We start from the raw sequence: 15,400 nt of genomic DNA on the forward strand, positions 1-15,400 counted from the left end.
CTCTTGAGAGTCCCTTGGACAGCAAGGAGATCAAACCTGTCAATCGTAAAGAAAATCAACGTTGGAAGGACTGATGCTGAAGTTGAAGCGTCAATACTTTGGCCACCTGATGCAAAGAGCAGACTCACTGGAAAAGACCCTAATGCTGGGAAAGTGTTTGTCACTCAGTCATGTCCAATTCTTGGCGATCCCATGGACTGTAGCCCACCAGGTTCCTCTGTCCGTGGAATTTTCCAGGCAAGAATACCTGAGTGGGTTGCCATTCACTTCTCCAGGGGATCTTCTGGACCCAGGAATTGAACCTAGGTCTCCTGAACTGCAGGCAGATTTTTTACCATCTGAGCCACTAGACTGAGGGCAAAAGCAGAAGCGGGTAGCAGAGGATGAGATGGTTAGATAGTATCACTGACAGTGGACATGCATTTGAGCCAACTTCCAGAGATAGTGACGGACAGTGAAGCCTGGAGTGCTGCAGTCCATGGGGTCACAAAGAGTTGAACACAACTTAGTGACCAAAAAACAACAAAAAGGAGTCAAAAGTAATTAAGGTGAGCTTGGTCAATGAAGGCAGGTTAAAAGCAGAACTTTCAGCAAGCTGTTCCTTGAGCTAGCCTTTTTTTGGGGGGGGCGGGGGGGGGCATGCCCACAACATGTGGGATCTAAGTTCTCTGACCAAGGATGGAACCTGCACCCCCTGCACTGGAAGGGCACAGTCCTAACCACTGGACAGCCAAGGAAGTCCCTCCTTTAGCTGCTACTCTGACAAGCTCAAGAATCTTGTTAGTCACCAGTTTCTGTTAATCCTATGCGGTTGCTTTTCTTTTTTTTTAACCAAATGGGGCAGGGTTTCCTGTTAGACCTGTTTTACCCATTTATCTTGCCACCAGAATGAGTCTCCAGCGGAGGGGCCTCTTCTCCTGGTACGGCTGAGATAGGGATCCGCTCCTCTTGAACACGATACCTCCAGTGACCAGGCATGCCGCAGAGACGCGTGAAGGCACGATCGACAGGGTGAGAAGGAGGTCAATGAGTAACTACCCCTACCCGAGTTTACAACGTCCCTGGTGGCTCAGAGGTTAACGTGTCTGCCCGAAATGCGGGAGACCTGGGTTAGATCCCTGGGTCGGGAAGATCCCCTGGAGAAGGAAATGGCAACCCACTCCAGTATTCTTGCCTGGAGAATCCCATGGACGGAGGAGCCTGGTGGGCTACAGTCCACGGGGTCGCAAAGAGTCGGACACGACTGAGCGACTTCACCTTCACTTTTCACCCAAGCTTATGCCTAACAGGGGAGGGTTGGAAGTGGAGAGTCTTTGCCCCGCAGGCTGCTACTGCTAAGTCGCCCCAGTCGTGTCCGACTCTGCACGACCCCACAGACGGCAGCCCACCAGCCTCTGCTGCCCCTGGGATTCTCCAGGCAAGAACACTGGAGTGGGTTGCCATTTCTCTCTCCAATGCATGAAAGTGAAAAGTGAAAGTGAAGTCGCTCAGTCGAGTTCGACTCTTAGCGACCCCATGGACTGCAGCCTACCAGGCTCCTCCGTCCATGGGATTTTCCAGGCAAGAGTACTGGAGTGGGGTGCCATTGCCTTCTCCGCCCCGCAGGCTATGAACAGGTAAACTAATGCTTGCATTTCTCGTCCCCTTGGCTCCGGAACTACGGTGCTCACAGGTCAAACAGCGTATGGTCCAACCTGATGCTGCCCTGCAGGGTGGCCACGCCGGTCTAGGACAGGAAATGACACCCTCAACGACCACTTTAGCGTCCCAGCACCCATCCCGCCGCGCAGTCGCGGTCAGCGGAAACCCTCCGCCAGTGATTGGCGGCTCCTCCCGGGAGCGTGGCCTTGAGCTGCTCCGCCGGGAACCTGGAGGCTGCGGTGATGCGCGCGCAGCAGCCATTGCCCCCTTCCCTGCCTGTGATTGGCGCCTTCATACGAAGGGGCGGGTCTTCAGGGGGCAGTGCTGGTACCGCATCGCGTCAGTCTGGCGCGACCTCTGCCCGCCGGGAGGGTCGTCCTGTCTGCGTCCGAGTCACAGCCATGGCGGCCTCGCTTCTGCTGCGGCAAGGACGACCCGGTACGCTGAAGGTAAAGAGGGGCCAGACTGGCGGCCTGGAGCTCGCAGAGCGCCGGGAGACCGTGAAGGGCGGGGCAAAGTCTGCGGCCCTGACGGTCACCTCCAACCGTCCGGGGATGCCGCTGACTCCGCTTCCGGGGTCGGGGGCTGGGCCTGGGGTGGGGTTTCGGGAACCTGGCCAGGGGGGATCAGGAGCCAGGCCTGAGAGCGACAAGGGTCCCGGCGACCCTGGCCACCGTCCCTCTGGACCCCGAACCCCAGGAGCCGCCGGTATGCGGCGAGGCCACGGACAGGTGTAGGGGCCGCAGGTATCCCGCGCGGAGCCCCGCCAGAACCCTTGAGGACAGTGTCTCTAACTGTTATTTAACCCTAGAGGAAATGAGGGAACTTTCAAGAACCTGGTTGACCTGGTAACTAGGCAGCCACTAAGAAGCCAGCTTCAGTTCAGTTCAGTCGCTCAGTCGTGTCCGACTCTTTGCGACCCCATGGGCTGTAGCCCACCAGGCTCCTCTGTCCATGGGATTTTCCAGGCAGTAGTCCTAGAGTGGATTGCCATTTCCTTCTCCAGGGGATCTTTCCAACCCAGGGATCGAACCCGGGTCTCCCTCATTGTAGACAGACGTTTTACCGTCTGAGCCACCAGGCCAGCTTAGGTTATCTCATTTGTGAAATGAAAAGGAGAAAGAACTTTCTCCATCTGGACAAAGCTAAGTCCACTTCACTGTATTTAAAATTAAAAATGACTCATGACAAAAGCGATAACTATTCTTATCGTCGCAAAATACAGATAATGGAGGGAGCATCTGTTGTGAGAGAGGCCACTATTTTCCTTTTCATATCTTGGCCCAGTTCGTTTTTCAAGCTTTCGTGTATACATATACACAGTGTCAGACTTTATTTTGGGGGACTCCAGAATCACTGCAGATGGTGATTGCAGCCATGAAATTAAAACGCTTACTCCTTGGAAAGAAAGTTATGACCAACCTAGACAGCATATTAAAAAGCAGAGACATTACTTTGTCAACAAAGGTCCATCTAGTCAAGGCTACGGTTTTTCCTGTGGTCATGTATGGATGTGAGAGTTGGACCGTGAAGAAGGCTGAGCGCCGAAGAATTGATGCTTTTGAACTGTGGTGTTGGAGAAGACTCTTGAGAGTCCCTTGGACTGCAAGGAGATCCAACCAGTCCATCCTAAAGGACATCAGTCCATCCTAAAGGACATCAGTCCATCCTAAAGGACATCAGTCCTGGGTGTTCATTGGAAGAACTGATGCTGAAGCTGCAACTCCAGTACTTTGGCCACCTGATGCGAAGAGCTGACTCATTTGAAAAGACCCTGATGCTGGGAAAGATTGAGGGCAGGAGGAGAAGGAGCCGATAGAGGATGAGATGGTTGGGGGGCATCACCAACTCAATGGACATGGGTTTAGGTAGAGTCTGGGAGTTGGTGACGGACAGGGAGGCCTGGCGTGATGTGGTTCATGGGGTCACAAAGAATCAGACCTGACTGAGCGACTGAACTGAGCTGAACTGACGTCATAACCAGAAAAAGCAAAGGCTTCACCTTCATGTGGGCACTCTAGGTGCCTGTGTCCTGTGTCCAGCACATACTAGGCTTAGTGAGTATTTACTGAGGGAATGAACACTCTGTGACGTGTTCACCTTCAATATATGGTAGACAGTTTTGAAGCAACTATTTTTCATCTTCAGTAGCATTTTTAATGGCTAGATTGTGCTTCTGCTTTATATTCTAAGCACAGGAAAACATTTTATGAAAAGAATCAAGTGTTTTGTAGATTGATAGGTAATTGGAGACTACAAAAAAAGCATGCTTAGGAGAAAGTCACTTTGGAAGAAATACTTGAATGTTAGTAGTGACTGTCCTTGAACTCAGGTGTTTCTTGCTCGCAGTTTTTTTTTGTATTTTCCAAACTTTCCATAATATATGTAGATGCTGAAAATTATAATAACTGTTAGAAATATGCCATATGAATTCACAGCATTTATATGTCTTAATAATACATAGTATTCATGCCGTAATAGAGGTTATAAATGGTATTACTCTAAAATTTCTGTTGTTGTGCCATTCTTTTGCAGACTGTGCTTCTGGAAGCAGGCGTGTTTCGAGGACTTGCTCCTGCAGTTTCTCTCTCTGCAGAATCAGGAAAGAATGAAAAGGGATTACCACCGAACCCCAAGAAGCAGAGCCCACCAAAGAGTAAGGTTTTCATGGTCTTCATAAGTGGGAGAGAAGGCAGAGTGAATAAGTCAGCTTCCTAGGCATTAGAAAGAATTTTCTAGCTACATAATTTGATGCTTCATTTTTAAAGAGTGTCCAGATTACAGTCAGACAGAAGATTGGTGACTCGTTTTAGCCCAAACATGGCAGTAACGTCATAGTCTTTGACTCAGTGTGTAGCCCTGAACTGGTTCTCTGTATTTTCTGAACGTCAGACTCCGTGGGTAGCAGTGGGATGCAGAGTATGCAGGCTCTGTGGTATCTGATGGCCATGCTCACGTGCTCCTGTGAGGTGGCTGTGACCTCCACCCTGTTTTTCCTCCCTGACTGACTTTTTTCAGTGTCTCTGGAATTCGTCAGTGGTCTCCCAGGCTTTGCTTGGTCATAGCCAGGGACTGCAGGCGTCTTTTTATGACTATGGAGAGGGAGTTAGGAGTAGGCTCCAATTCCATCAAGACCCCCTTCACGAAGTGTGGTTATCTGCTTCTAGCTCTTCCCAAAGTCATTTTGACTTTACCGCCAGTTTTGACTGTTTCCCCTGAATCCAATGGAGTACATGCTTGTGGGGGAAACAGGAAACGCAGCACTGTTGTCGTTCAGTTACTCAGTCTAGTCCGACTCTGCGACCCAAGGGCCTACAGCACACCAGGCTTCCCTGTCCTGCACTGTCTCCTGGAGTTTGCTCAGACTCACATCTATTGAGTCGGTGATGCCATCCAACCATCTCTTCCTCTGCCACCCCCTTCTCCTTCTGCCCTCAGTCTTTCCTAGCATCAGGGTCTTTTCCAGTGAGTCAGCTCTTCACATCAGGTGGCCAAAGTACTCTAGCTTCAACTTCAGCATCAGTCCTTCCAATGAATAGTCAGGGTTGATTTCCCTCAGGATTGACTGGTTTGATCCTTACTGTCCAAGGGACTATTTAAGAGGCCCATTGCGTTTAGTCTTAATTTATGAAACCTCAGTTAACTCTTTGACTCTATGGGGTTCAGAATGATAGTTTGAGTTTGTCTCTTTTTCATCAAAATATTATTTCCTCAGTTTGAGTGTTTGAAAGTGTGTAATGCTTTTGTCCCCTCTTCATCTGCACACGAAAACACAGGTAGGTTATAAAATATTGGCATGTTGTTGAGAGAGCCTTCCACTGCCTTTCACATGCCATCCATCTTGGCTAAGGACACGTACCCTCCCTGTGTGTCTGTGCGCTCGTCCACTGGAGGCCTGAGTTCAACAGGAAGATTGTTGTTTTCTGTCCTGCACCTGCCACGTTTTTAAAGCCTATGTTCTTTTTCAGTTTTCATCTGCATATTTTAAAATAGCTATCTTAAACATAGGGCTTCCCTGGCAGCTCAGTGGTAAAGAATCTGCCTGCAATGCAGGAGATGCATGTTTGACTGTGGAGTCAATCCCTAGGTCAGGAAGATCCCCTGGAGACAGAAATGGCAGCCCACTCCAGTATTCTTGCCTGGGAGATCCCATGAACAGAGGAGCCTGGCGGGGCACAATCCATGGGGCCACAAAAGAGTTGGACATAACTTAGAGACTAAACAGCAGCAATTTCAACCTGAAGTCTCTTTTTTTCCCCGAAGATCCCCTTTTTTAGAAATGTGCTTCTATATGTGAATAGAAATGGAATGCTTCATCCTGTGATGGTTTTGGGTGCGGTTGTGAGAAAAGCACACCAAGCTGGAGGTTGGCCTTGGGCTCACGTAGCTTCTGCCTCTGGTCATGGCAAGCCCTGCAGGCCTCTGAGTCCCTCCATGCTGAGCAGGGTCAGCGGGCCAGTCTTGCTAGGTCAGTGTGAGACTGATGACCTGTGTGATGTGTGTTTGCGGTCAGGTGGGAAGACAGCTTTTAGAGCTGTGCTGTCTTTAATGCACTTTACACTTGTCTTGCAGAACTTAAAAAGTAACTCCAATCCCTGCATGAAGGAAAAGAAATGCTGCTTCCAAGTCAGCATGTGCAGTCCTCAGTATTTCTTCCAAAGTGTCAGGGATCAGTGAGTTGAGATACAGAAGTGCCTTGGCCCGCCAGTGGCACATGGCCAGGTCAAAGCCTGTACACTGGGGCCAGCTTTGGAAACTCATGTGGGGCTTACTGCAATGCTGACGGGGTCCTGAGCGCTCAGCTTTGGGGTCACGTCTAGTCCAGGGTCTGTGTCCAGGATAAACACACTCTGCCTTCCCCCACCTGGAACCCAGCCCTTCGGAGCACAGGCTTCCTTTCTGGGAGTGCGGCCAGCATCATGGACACACAGGTCAGAACCTGGGGTCTGCCCGTGGATGCTCCCCTGCATAACCACCGGGCTCGCCAGCTTCAGTGTTCCAGTAAATTCCATCTCTAGGCTGAATTTGGCAACAGTAATAGACCATCAACTGAATAACTCCTGTGTCACTTTATAAAGAATCTGTTGAGAAGCCAAAGCTAATTCCCTGCTTCAAGTCCCCATTTCAGTCTGGAAAGGGAGGAATCTGGAAGTAGGGATTTGGTATGCTTAATTCTGACCAGCATTGCTGGCGCTGTTTAAGTGCTCCTTGTGTTCCTTGTGGTCTTCAGCCCTGTGAATAGGTACTACCAACATCCCTGTGTTATAGATGAGAAAGTGGAGCGGGGAGAGACTCCTGAGCCACCGAGGGTCACACCGTATCAGTAGTGGAGCCTGATTTGAGCCCCAGCAGTAAGATCCCCAGTCTATATTTATAAGCAGTGTGTTGTCTTGCCTGTGGAAAAAAAACAATTCTTGTGTATGCATAAAACCAAAAAAAGCCCTTTTCTGTTTTCTTTAATAGTAAAAATCATGTGAAAAGAAGTTTTCATTACTATATAACAAAAAACTGTTTCGCATCCTGTTGAAATGTACCTTTGTTTCTGAAATTAGTTTTGTGACCCACTGACAAGATGTGGAGCTGCTCATCTCATCTGTTTTGAACACCTGAGTCACCTTCGTTTTCAGTTAGGGCGCTACTAAAAAGCTGAAAGTCGAGCCCTCCGCCGTTGTTCAGTGAGAAAAGATATTCAGGAGATTCGAGTGGAGAGGAGACCGAGCCGCGGGAGAGTGCCGTCCCTGTGCTGTGACTCGCTTCTGTAGACCTTCATTTACTGGGGCTGTGACAGTCTCTGAGGATTAGAACCCGTCCCCGAAAGCCCACCTCTCGTGCTGGGAGGGGTGGCTCTGTGACTGGTCTTATTTCAGGTGCTTTGTGGCTCGCGTATTTGTCTTTCAAGGAAAGTCACACTCAAACTAGAATGCTGTCAGAATATGCAGGTGTCCCGTCTCTAGAAACGCAAGAGGTTCATGAAAACCCGCAGGTAAAGTCATGCTTAGGTTCAGAGCGAGCCCACTGTTCTATACACGTGGCTGTGTCTCCAAGTGGCAGGATCCCACACTGCCGAGTGCAGACATGTCCCCGCCGGCACTGGACAGGGGTCACTGGTGGCAGCTGTAGTCATCGCAGCAGGCTTCCCTCCCAGTCACAGAGGATGCTGGGCCTGTGCTGCAGAGGGTCGGATGAAAGGCAACTGTGTTACTGTGGTTTAGGCTATTAGCCTGTCTATGGGGTTCTGCCAGTAACTAAGCCTGAACAGAAGATATTTTAAAGCATTCTTATTTAATATGATAAACCAAAGTTTCCTTTTTCAAACAAACTATTTAATTTGAGATTTTCTTTTTGCTTTAAATAGGTGATAAGTCTAATGTTTTAATAACTTACTTACATTTTAAAAAATCTTCATAACAAATTTTGAAAGAGTGAGGTATTATAATTAGATAGTAGCCTATCTAAAATAAGCTTATTAGAAGTTAATTTTTCGCACTTGGAAAATGCATGCTCAGCATAAAAGCGGATCCGTGATAGAGGTGAGCAGGCGCAGGGTTTGCAGGCCAGTGTTACACATTCCTCTTCAGAGCCTTTGCACGGTTTCAGGTATGGTTTAGAAAGACAGAATGAGAGGGTTCGAGTGCATGTGCGTGCGTGTACCTTGATTTTATGTTTAGTGTGATCCTGGGGCTCTGCTTGTTCTGTTCCTGCAATCAGAATGCAGGTTCTGGGATGGTGCACGGCTGCAGATTTAGACAGGGCATGGAGGGGGTTTAAACTCACCTGCAGCTCTGGCTGTTCGGTCATATCCTCTTACACTGCCCATGGACCTCTCTCTGGCCCATTTCTGATTATTTCTCAGTGTTCTTTGATCATTTTCTGTCATTCTGATGTATATATGTGTATATACGTATGTATGTATATATGTATGTGTATATATGTGTGTCTGTGTGTGTATATATATAGTCTGTGTGTGTGTGTATATATATATATATATATACATATATATATATAGTCCCTGATCTCAAAATTTTTTTGGATACCAGTAAAATGGTAAAGTTAGAAATACATTTTTTCCCACTTTAAAGAAGTGGTATACTTTTTAGTATAAAATAGTCTCCTAGACTTGAAAAATAAATGCATTTAGAGTTTGCTCATCGGCGATATATTTTTTTAAATTTGCTTTAGACTTGAAAAGTAATTTTAATTTACAAAAACTTGTTCTGTATTTTTCTTCTTATCTGTATGGTTAAAAAAGATTTATCACCAGAGACAGCTGAGTGAAATGGAACTAATGAGTGTTCTGTGGGACTTCGTTTTCTTTCCTAGTTGACTCTGCAACATCTGAGACTCACAGTGCCACTTACTGTAACAGTTTAAGACTCACTGTTTCTAGTGACACATGTGATACTAAGTTATTTCAGACCTTTTTGGTCTTGAAACAGTTTTCCTTGGCAGAAGAAACCCCTGAAGGACATGATTTTGCAGGACTCTTGTTCCTCTCAGGGCACCTTCCTTTGACTCCCAGTATCCCCTCCCTCCCATCCCCCACTCTTAAACTCATGCATGTGTTTCCCCAGACCCAAACCAGACTCTCTTCTCTACTTTTGCTTTGTTCTTTCATTTAAAAGGTCAAGTTCATGCAATAAGGGTCATTTTTAAAATATTTGAGAGGCATCAATTTCTTTAGGGATTTGAGAAATCAGGCATTTCTAAAACTTCATCATCTGAAAATATCTTTATAATTTACCTTAAATTGAGATGAAATAGTAGTTTAAAAAATAATTATCATCAGGAAGCTTTCATTGTGAAAAATGGAGATAAGATTGTTATTTCTTCTATTGTTAAAAAAAAAAATGCCATCTTAAAAAATCTTCGGCTATCAAGAAAGACATCTGCGATTTTTTTTTTAAATTGTTCTCCTGTGTGGCTTGGCTTTCCCTTAAAAGTAGGTTTCCATGGAGCAGTTCATAAGATGATGATATTGAAGATACTGTCAGTAACAAGGTGAAATGTAATGAAATGTCTGTGACCTTGATGAATTCACACTGTTTTACTCAATATTAAAAATAATATTCCTCTTTATGCCGTTTCCTAGATGTAGTGGAACCAAAGGAGAGGGGCCAGCAGCTCGCCCCCCCAGCAGCAGATGCAGTGTCCAAAACCTTATCTGCACCCGCTTCCTCCCCATCAGTTGTGAGCCAAAGCAGGACGCTAGTGAGCCCTAACCCTGATGTCAGTGTGCTGCACACAGACCAAGGGCTTCCGAAGCTTTTGTCAAGAAAGACTTTGGTAGAGTTTCCTCAGAAAGTCGTGTCTCCATTCAGAAAACAGGGTTCAGATTCAGAAGCAGCCCAGTGGGGCAGGAGAGGGACGGATGATTCTTCTTCATCTTCATCTTCCAGCTCCTCCGATTCAGAGTCGGACGAGGAGGGCGACCGCTCAGGAGCAGGTCCTCAGGTGAAGAGCAAACGCAGGGGAGGGTCTCCCGTAGCAGAGGCCTCACGTTCCTCTGCAGATAGGGCCCCCAAAACTGAGATATCGGCCAAAGAAAAGACAGTGTCGCAGCAGCCACACCTGGACCTCACCCCTGCAGGAAGGCCCCGCCAGGCAGAGAAAAAAAAGGCCTCCAGTCAGCACCTGGAGGACAGAAAGGGCCCCAAAGCCAAAACCGCAGCGCCCAAGTCACATGCGGCAGAGGAGTCTATGAAGCAAAATGTAAAGGAGAAACAACCGCAGAAGATATCTAGATCAAACAAAATAGACAAAGAAAGCCAAAAGCCACTTGAAGTTAAAAAAGCCTTGTCTGACCGTACAGCGTGGGGGTTGTCCACACATCCTGCTGGCGGCCAGGCGCCCACCCCATCGACAGGAACCAGAGCCGGGGGGCCGCTGCCAGCCCCTCCTCCTGAGGCCAGAGGGAGCCCTGTGGAGAAGCAAGTACCAGAAGCAGATGGGGAGCTGGCTCTTCCCCTGTTCAAAACAGAAAAATTGGAAAAGCAGGCAGCAGAAGGAATCTTGAAGGCTGAGGAAGAGATTTTGGAAGATCAGCTACCCATGGAAAATTTGAAGCCAGCCCCTGTTCAGAATAAAGATGTTCTGGACGAAAAGCCCGCAGTCCTGAAGCTTGAGAAGGGCAGGATCATGGAGGACTCGGCCGCTCAGGTGGAAGGCCAGGACCACACACAGGGTACACCTTGCCTTGGGGTTCAGAGCTCTTTCTGTCCTTTGGGTGGGGAGGTCAGGCTCTGAAGAACGGTGCGATGAAAAGAAGGGTCACACTCGATCAGGTTCCCAGTAGACCTGTGGCCTGTAGCACTGTCTCAGATAAGCTGGGGGGTATATGTTAGTTATGGGTAGAAATTCCTGAAACATTTCAGATTTATTTCACAATGAAAAAGTTTGCCCTTGGTGCTTCTAAGTGTTTCCTAACCAGTAGAACAGGCAGTTGAACATCTTCATTCTGAACTTTGGAGGGTGTTGAACCTGCAGGGCACCTCATTGAGGGAGGGGTGGTGGGAGGGTTCTGTTAAACTCCCCAGGTGAGGAGCGGTGCTTAAGCTTGGAGAAATGGCCTTCAGGTGAGCTGAACAGGCCTTTGTGTTTAGCATCTTTATGCCTAAGGGAAAAGCTCACTTTAGGGATTGAAGCTGGACCTTAAGGCCCTGAACGTGTCCTCTGATCCACCGCAAGAGCACAGCAGGCTGCTTTGTTTTTCTGTACCGAGTTTTTATGAAGGGCTTTTTTGCTCCCCTAAATTTTTAAAGGGAGACTGTTTATTCCTCTTATTTTACCACTTTCCTGTGCATCGAACTTCTTAAAATACAGTGTGCTTTAGGAGGACCACAGCAAAATGGGAAAGCAGGTCTGTAGTTTCAGGATCTGTGGCTCTTGAAACGTACCCGTCACTAACCCCGCTTCTTCCTGTCTGCGCTCCTTTCTGTTTAAAGCCTCTCCTGGGCTCGTGTGCACTACCTGGAATTATTGTCGCTCCCTGTGTTACAGTAGTGTGTGTTTTCTTCCCTCCCCTTTTCTCCCTCTTTCATGAACATACGAAGCTGCAACCAGCTCCTGCCAGCCTCCTTCTGACCCCAAAACTGCTTCCCTGCTGCTGTTGCAGTCACTCTGCTCTAGACTTGCCACACCTTCAGGGTAACACAGAATTGGGAGTTTTCAGATTGCAGATCTTTTTGAAAACAATTTGACTAATTTTTGATGATTGTGTTATATTTTCCAACATTCTCTTTGCCCTTTGGAGGCTGAAGACGCTGCACAGAGTGCAGCTGACTTTCAGGGCAGTGTCTGCAGGGGGTGAGCTGTAGCTCGTCCAACGCAGCCACCACCGAGCTCCTGTCCTGCCGGGGAGGGGCGGGGGTTTGATTCCCTTCTGTCAGCACCCCCCACACACACACGGACTGTGAGGACGCACCTGCCTGAGCAGTCCCCACAAGAAGATACCTTGCTTGTTGAGACAGGAAAGAGATCAGTTCTCTAAATAAGACATCGTTTGTTTTAACACGACCAAGAAAATGAAAAACATTTTGGTATGAAAATGAGAATTTTGGTGTGAATTCAAATAGTGGGAAACTGCAGCTACTCTTTTGCAGCATGAGTAGAAGTGAACGGAGTCTGGACAACAGTAGTTGCAGGCCCGTGAGACCCTGTCCGGCATCAGCCATCACCCATGCCTGCTCCCTCGTGCCATCCTCGTGTCTCAGGGCACATCACAGGGAAGTGGGGTGTCTTTTGCTTCATCCACACACATGGTATTAAGATCACTAATTGTGTAGGTGTGTGGGTTCTAATTCTTCTTTCTTCCACATAGAGAAGACTAAGTATTTTTTAGTCTGAATCTAAAGTTTACCAACTTCTTTTTGGAAAAGTTAAACAACAGAAGTTCCACATCTCATTTCCAGTTCCCCTTAACTGTGTTATCATTAAAAACATTGGACTTTATCTGATTTTCTTGTATTTGGAGACTTAGAAGTCTCACTTATTTGCCACTTAAAAATTTTTCTTCTGTAAATGTTTTATTGCTGTTAGATTTTAATGGATCTGCTTTTTTTTCTGCATCTTTAAATGACCTGCACATCCCTCCATAACTGTTCTTGGCATTTTCAAAATTCTGAGAAGTCCAGTGTCTACACAAAGTAAGAGGTATACAGAAAGTAAGATGTAAAGGCATTATAAAAGCTATTCCACCTCTTACATGATTAGTGTAAATTTTCGTCGAGTTTCTTTCTTTTGCTTTTGAAGATACTGTTGCTTTCTGGGCTTTTCTTTTCTAGGTAGACAATGTATTTATTACATGTGGGGTTTATGAAGAATGCTTGGTGTGTGTGTGTGTGTGAGAGAGAGTGAGCTGACCCATTCAGAAGCTCCTGTTTACACCGTGTTGTGTTTCCCCGCAGAGCCTGCCTCAGCCGCTCCCACTGAGCCATTTGACAACACCACCTACAAGAACCTCCAGCATCATGACTACAGCACATATACCTTCTTAGACCTCAACCTGGACCTCTCCAAGTTCAGGATGCCCCAGCCCTCTTCAGGACGGGAGTCCCCCCGCCACTGAGAGCCCAGTTTAAAGGTTACCCTTTCCGTGTCTGTCTGCATTCTTGCCTGCAGTCGTCTCGGCAGTCATGAGACCCGGCGTGTAGAATCCTAGCGAGCAGTGAACTAGCAGCACTCCTCTGATGGTTCCGTCTCCATGTGTTTAGAGACATCTGGTGCGCGGATTTCTCTCTAACGACAGAGTATGGCTCAGTGGACAGATCCGCACAAGTAGAGAGTCGGAGGTGCCTTCCCTCTGTGTGGTTCCACTGTGCTGAGCCCCGGTCAGCTTGGTGTTCTCTGGTTCACCAATGTGGAGTCTATGAGTGTAGCAGGGCCTTCTGATAAGACCTAGTTCTTGATGAATCAGATATAGGAGTTGTATACATTTTAACTAACCACTGCAGAGAAGTTATAATAAATTATGGCATTTTGTGATCAGGTGGATCTGAATTCTTTTGTTCCGTTGCATTAGGGATGTGACGTAGACTTGGGGAGTTGCAGAGCGGTGGGACAGGTCCAGCAGCTTTGTTCCGGGTGGCCGGCAAAATAAGCTTATCTGTCCACGGAGGGCTTCTGGGACAGCCCAGTGATTTCCCATCCCTCAGGGTAATGTAACCCAGGCCGGGGGGCGTGCAAGTGAGAGCAGGCTCTGTGTGTGCCTTAGTGTCTGTCTGTCCCTCTGTGTGTCCCCGGGCCCCGTGGGGACTGAGAAGTAACAGATCCAGCTGAGATCGCTGCTGAGAGAAGAGGCTGTGTCCGCCTGCTTGGGCCCCGCGTCCCCCTGCAGCAGAGTGCCTGTCCCCGCACCGGGACCTTTCCTGGTTTGCCTGTTCTCATCCTTCCTTGCTTGCTTCTGTGCCCAGGCTTGTGACCTTAGTTCATTTAAGTTCTGGTTCTTGGCCTCTGGTCAGTTTACAACAAACAGTACAGTGCGTTATAACTTCTGACTCACATTTCTGTAATCCTGCTTTTCTTAAAATGAGTCCAAGTAAGGATACCAAGACTGAAAACATGGGGTTGAAAAGCTAGTATTGTGATCATCTGTCTCAGATTTCATTGCCGCCCCGGAGGCTTAGCAACTCAACAAAGTTCTCTAATCACATTTTTCATTATAAGAGTACTGAGACCCATTACCAAAAGAAAGCAAGTGGAACATAGATTACCTGAAATCTCTGCTCACCCGACCACGGTTAACACAACAGGTTTCCCAGTGCTGCGACCATATGATGTACATACAGCTTTCTATCCTGGGTGGTGTGGTTGTTTGTTTGTTTTCATTTAGTAGCTTCTTACACTGTGGCCCATGGAGCCCCTGTGATGTGTGGAGGCGTGTGAAGGGCCGTGGTCTCTGATGCCAGAGTGCATTTCCCTGGGCTGTTAGTACCACAGAGAGTTGTGAAAGGTTGCTGCTGAGCCATGAAAGACCCTGGGATTCTTGGCCTCCAGAGGAGAGAAATTCAATCCGGGACCAGTGACGAGGCTTGACCGCTCAGAGCTTTTGTGTAAGAAAGTTTTATTAAAATATAAAAGAGATGGAGAAAGCTCTGACAGAGACATCAGAAGGGGCAGAAAGAGTGCCCTCCTGCTAGTTTTCAGCAAGAAGCTCTACACACATCAGCAGGCTGCTAATTGGAGAAAGGAAATGACTCAAAACTCAGAGTGGCACCAGGCCCCTCACCCACAACCTGCATTTTGAGATAACACTGGCACAAGGTGAGTCATCCCAGGCCATAAAACAATTGACATGAATCTTGAAGAAAGGCAAATTTCCAAGCAAGTACATAGTCTCATTAATACAGGCTAAGAACATTTCCATGAGTAAAACATACTGGTTTGTTGAGCCATTATCGGTTCTGAGTCTTAGGCAGAACCGACTTGAAGAAAGACAGTCTAAGGTAGATACATAGTTCATTAACATAGCTTAACAAAAACATTTCCATAAGAAAAATGCATTGGTTAGCTCAAGGCTTGAGAAAAGTTCTGGTGGAACCAGTTGTCATCATGACAATAGAGTTTTAAAAGAAACCTTTTAATTTTGTATACAGAAGGAAAAAAGTCTGACACTTGCAGTCTGTTTCCCACGCTTGAGAACCAGTAGCCTTCCTGCCTGTTGCCCTCTCAGTTGTAGTTCTTTTTGCATCAAAACAAGTCTGGATATATTTCAATCTGCATAATGTTTCCCCCTGGCTCTAACCCTCTGGGAAGTCTCAGGAGC

General features: G+C 47.4%; 1 protein-coding gene across 2 annotated transcripts; it reads left to right on the top strand.

The window, feature by feature from the left end:
• Nucleotides 1-1,977: 1,977 nt before the first annotated feature.
• NDUFV3 (NADH:ubiquinone oxidoreductase subunit V3) lies at nt 1,978-13,595 on the top strand. Of its 2 annotated transcripts, none has more exons than XM_068974847.1 (4): nt 1,978-2,090; nt 4,177-4,297; nt 9,731-10,822; nt 13,044-13,595. In XM_068974847.1, exons 1-4 carry the CDS (start codon nt 2,043-2,045, stop codon nt 13,202-13,204), a joined length of 1,422 nt encoding a protein of 473 aa, XP_068830948.1. In that variant the 5' UTR covers nt 1,978-2,042; the 3' UTR covers nt 13,205-13,595. The 2 variants fall into 2 exon arrangements, with proteins under 2 accessions (XP_068830948.1, XP_068830956.1); XM_068974855.1 differs by having other exon boundaries at nt 2,004-2,079.
• Nucleotides 13,596-15,400: the final 1,805 nt, after the last annotated feature.

The sequence above is a fragment of the Capricornis sumatraensis genome, chromosome 1 (assembly GCF_032405125.1).
Source record: "Capricornis sumatraensis isolate serow.1 chromosome 1, serow.2, whole genome shotgun sequence".
Classification (NCBI taxonomy): domain Eukaryota; kingdom Metazoa; phylum Chordata; class Mammalia; order Artiodactyla; family Bovidae; genus Capricornis; species Capricornis sumatraensis.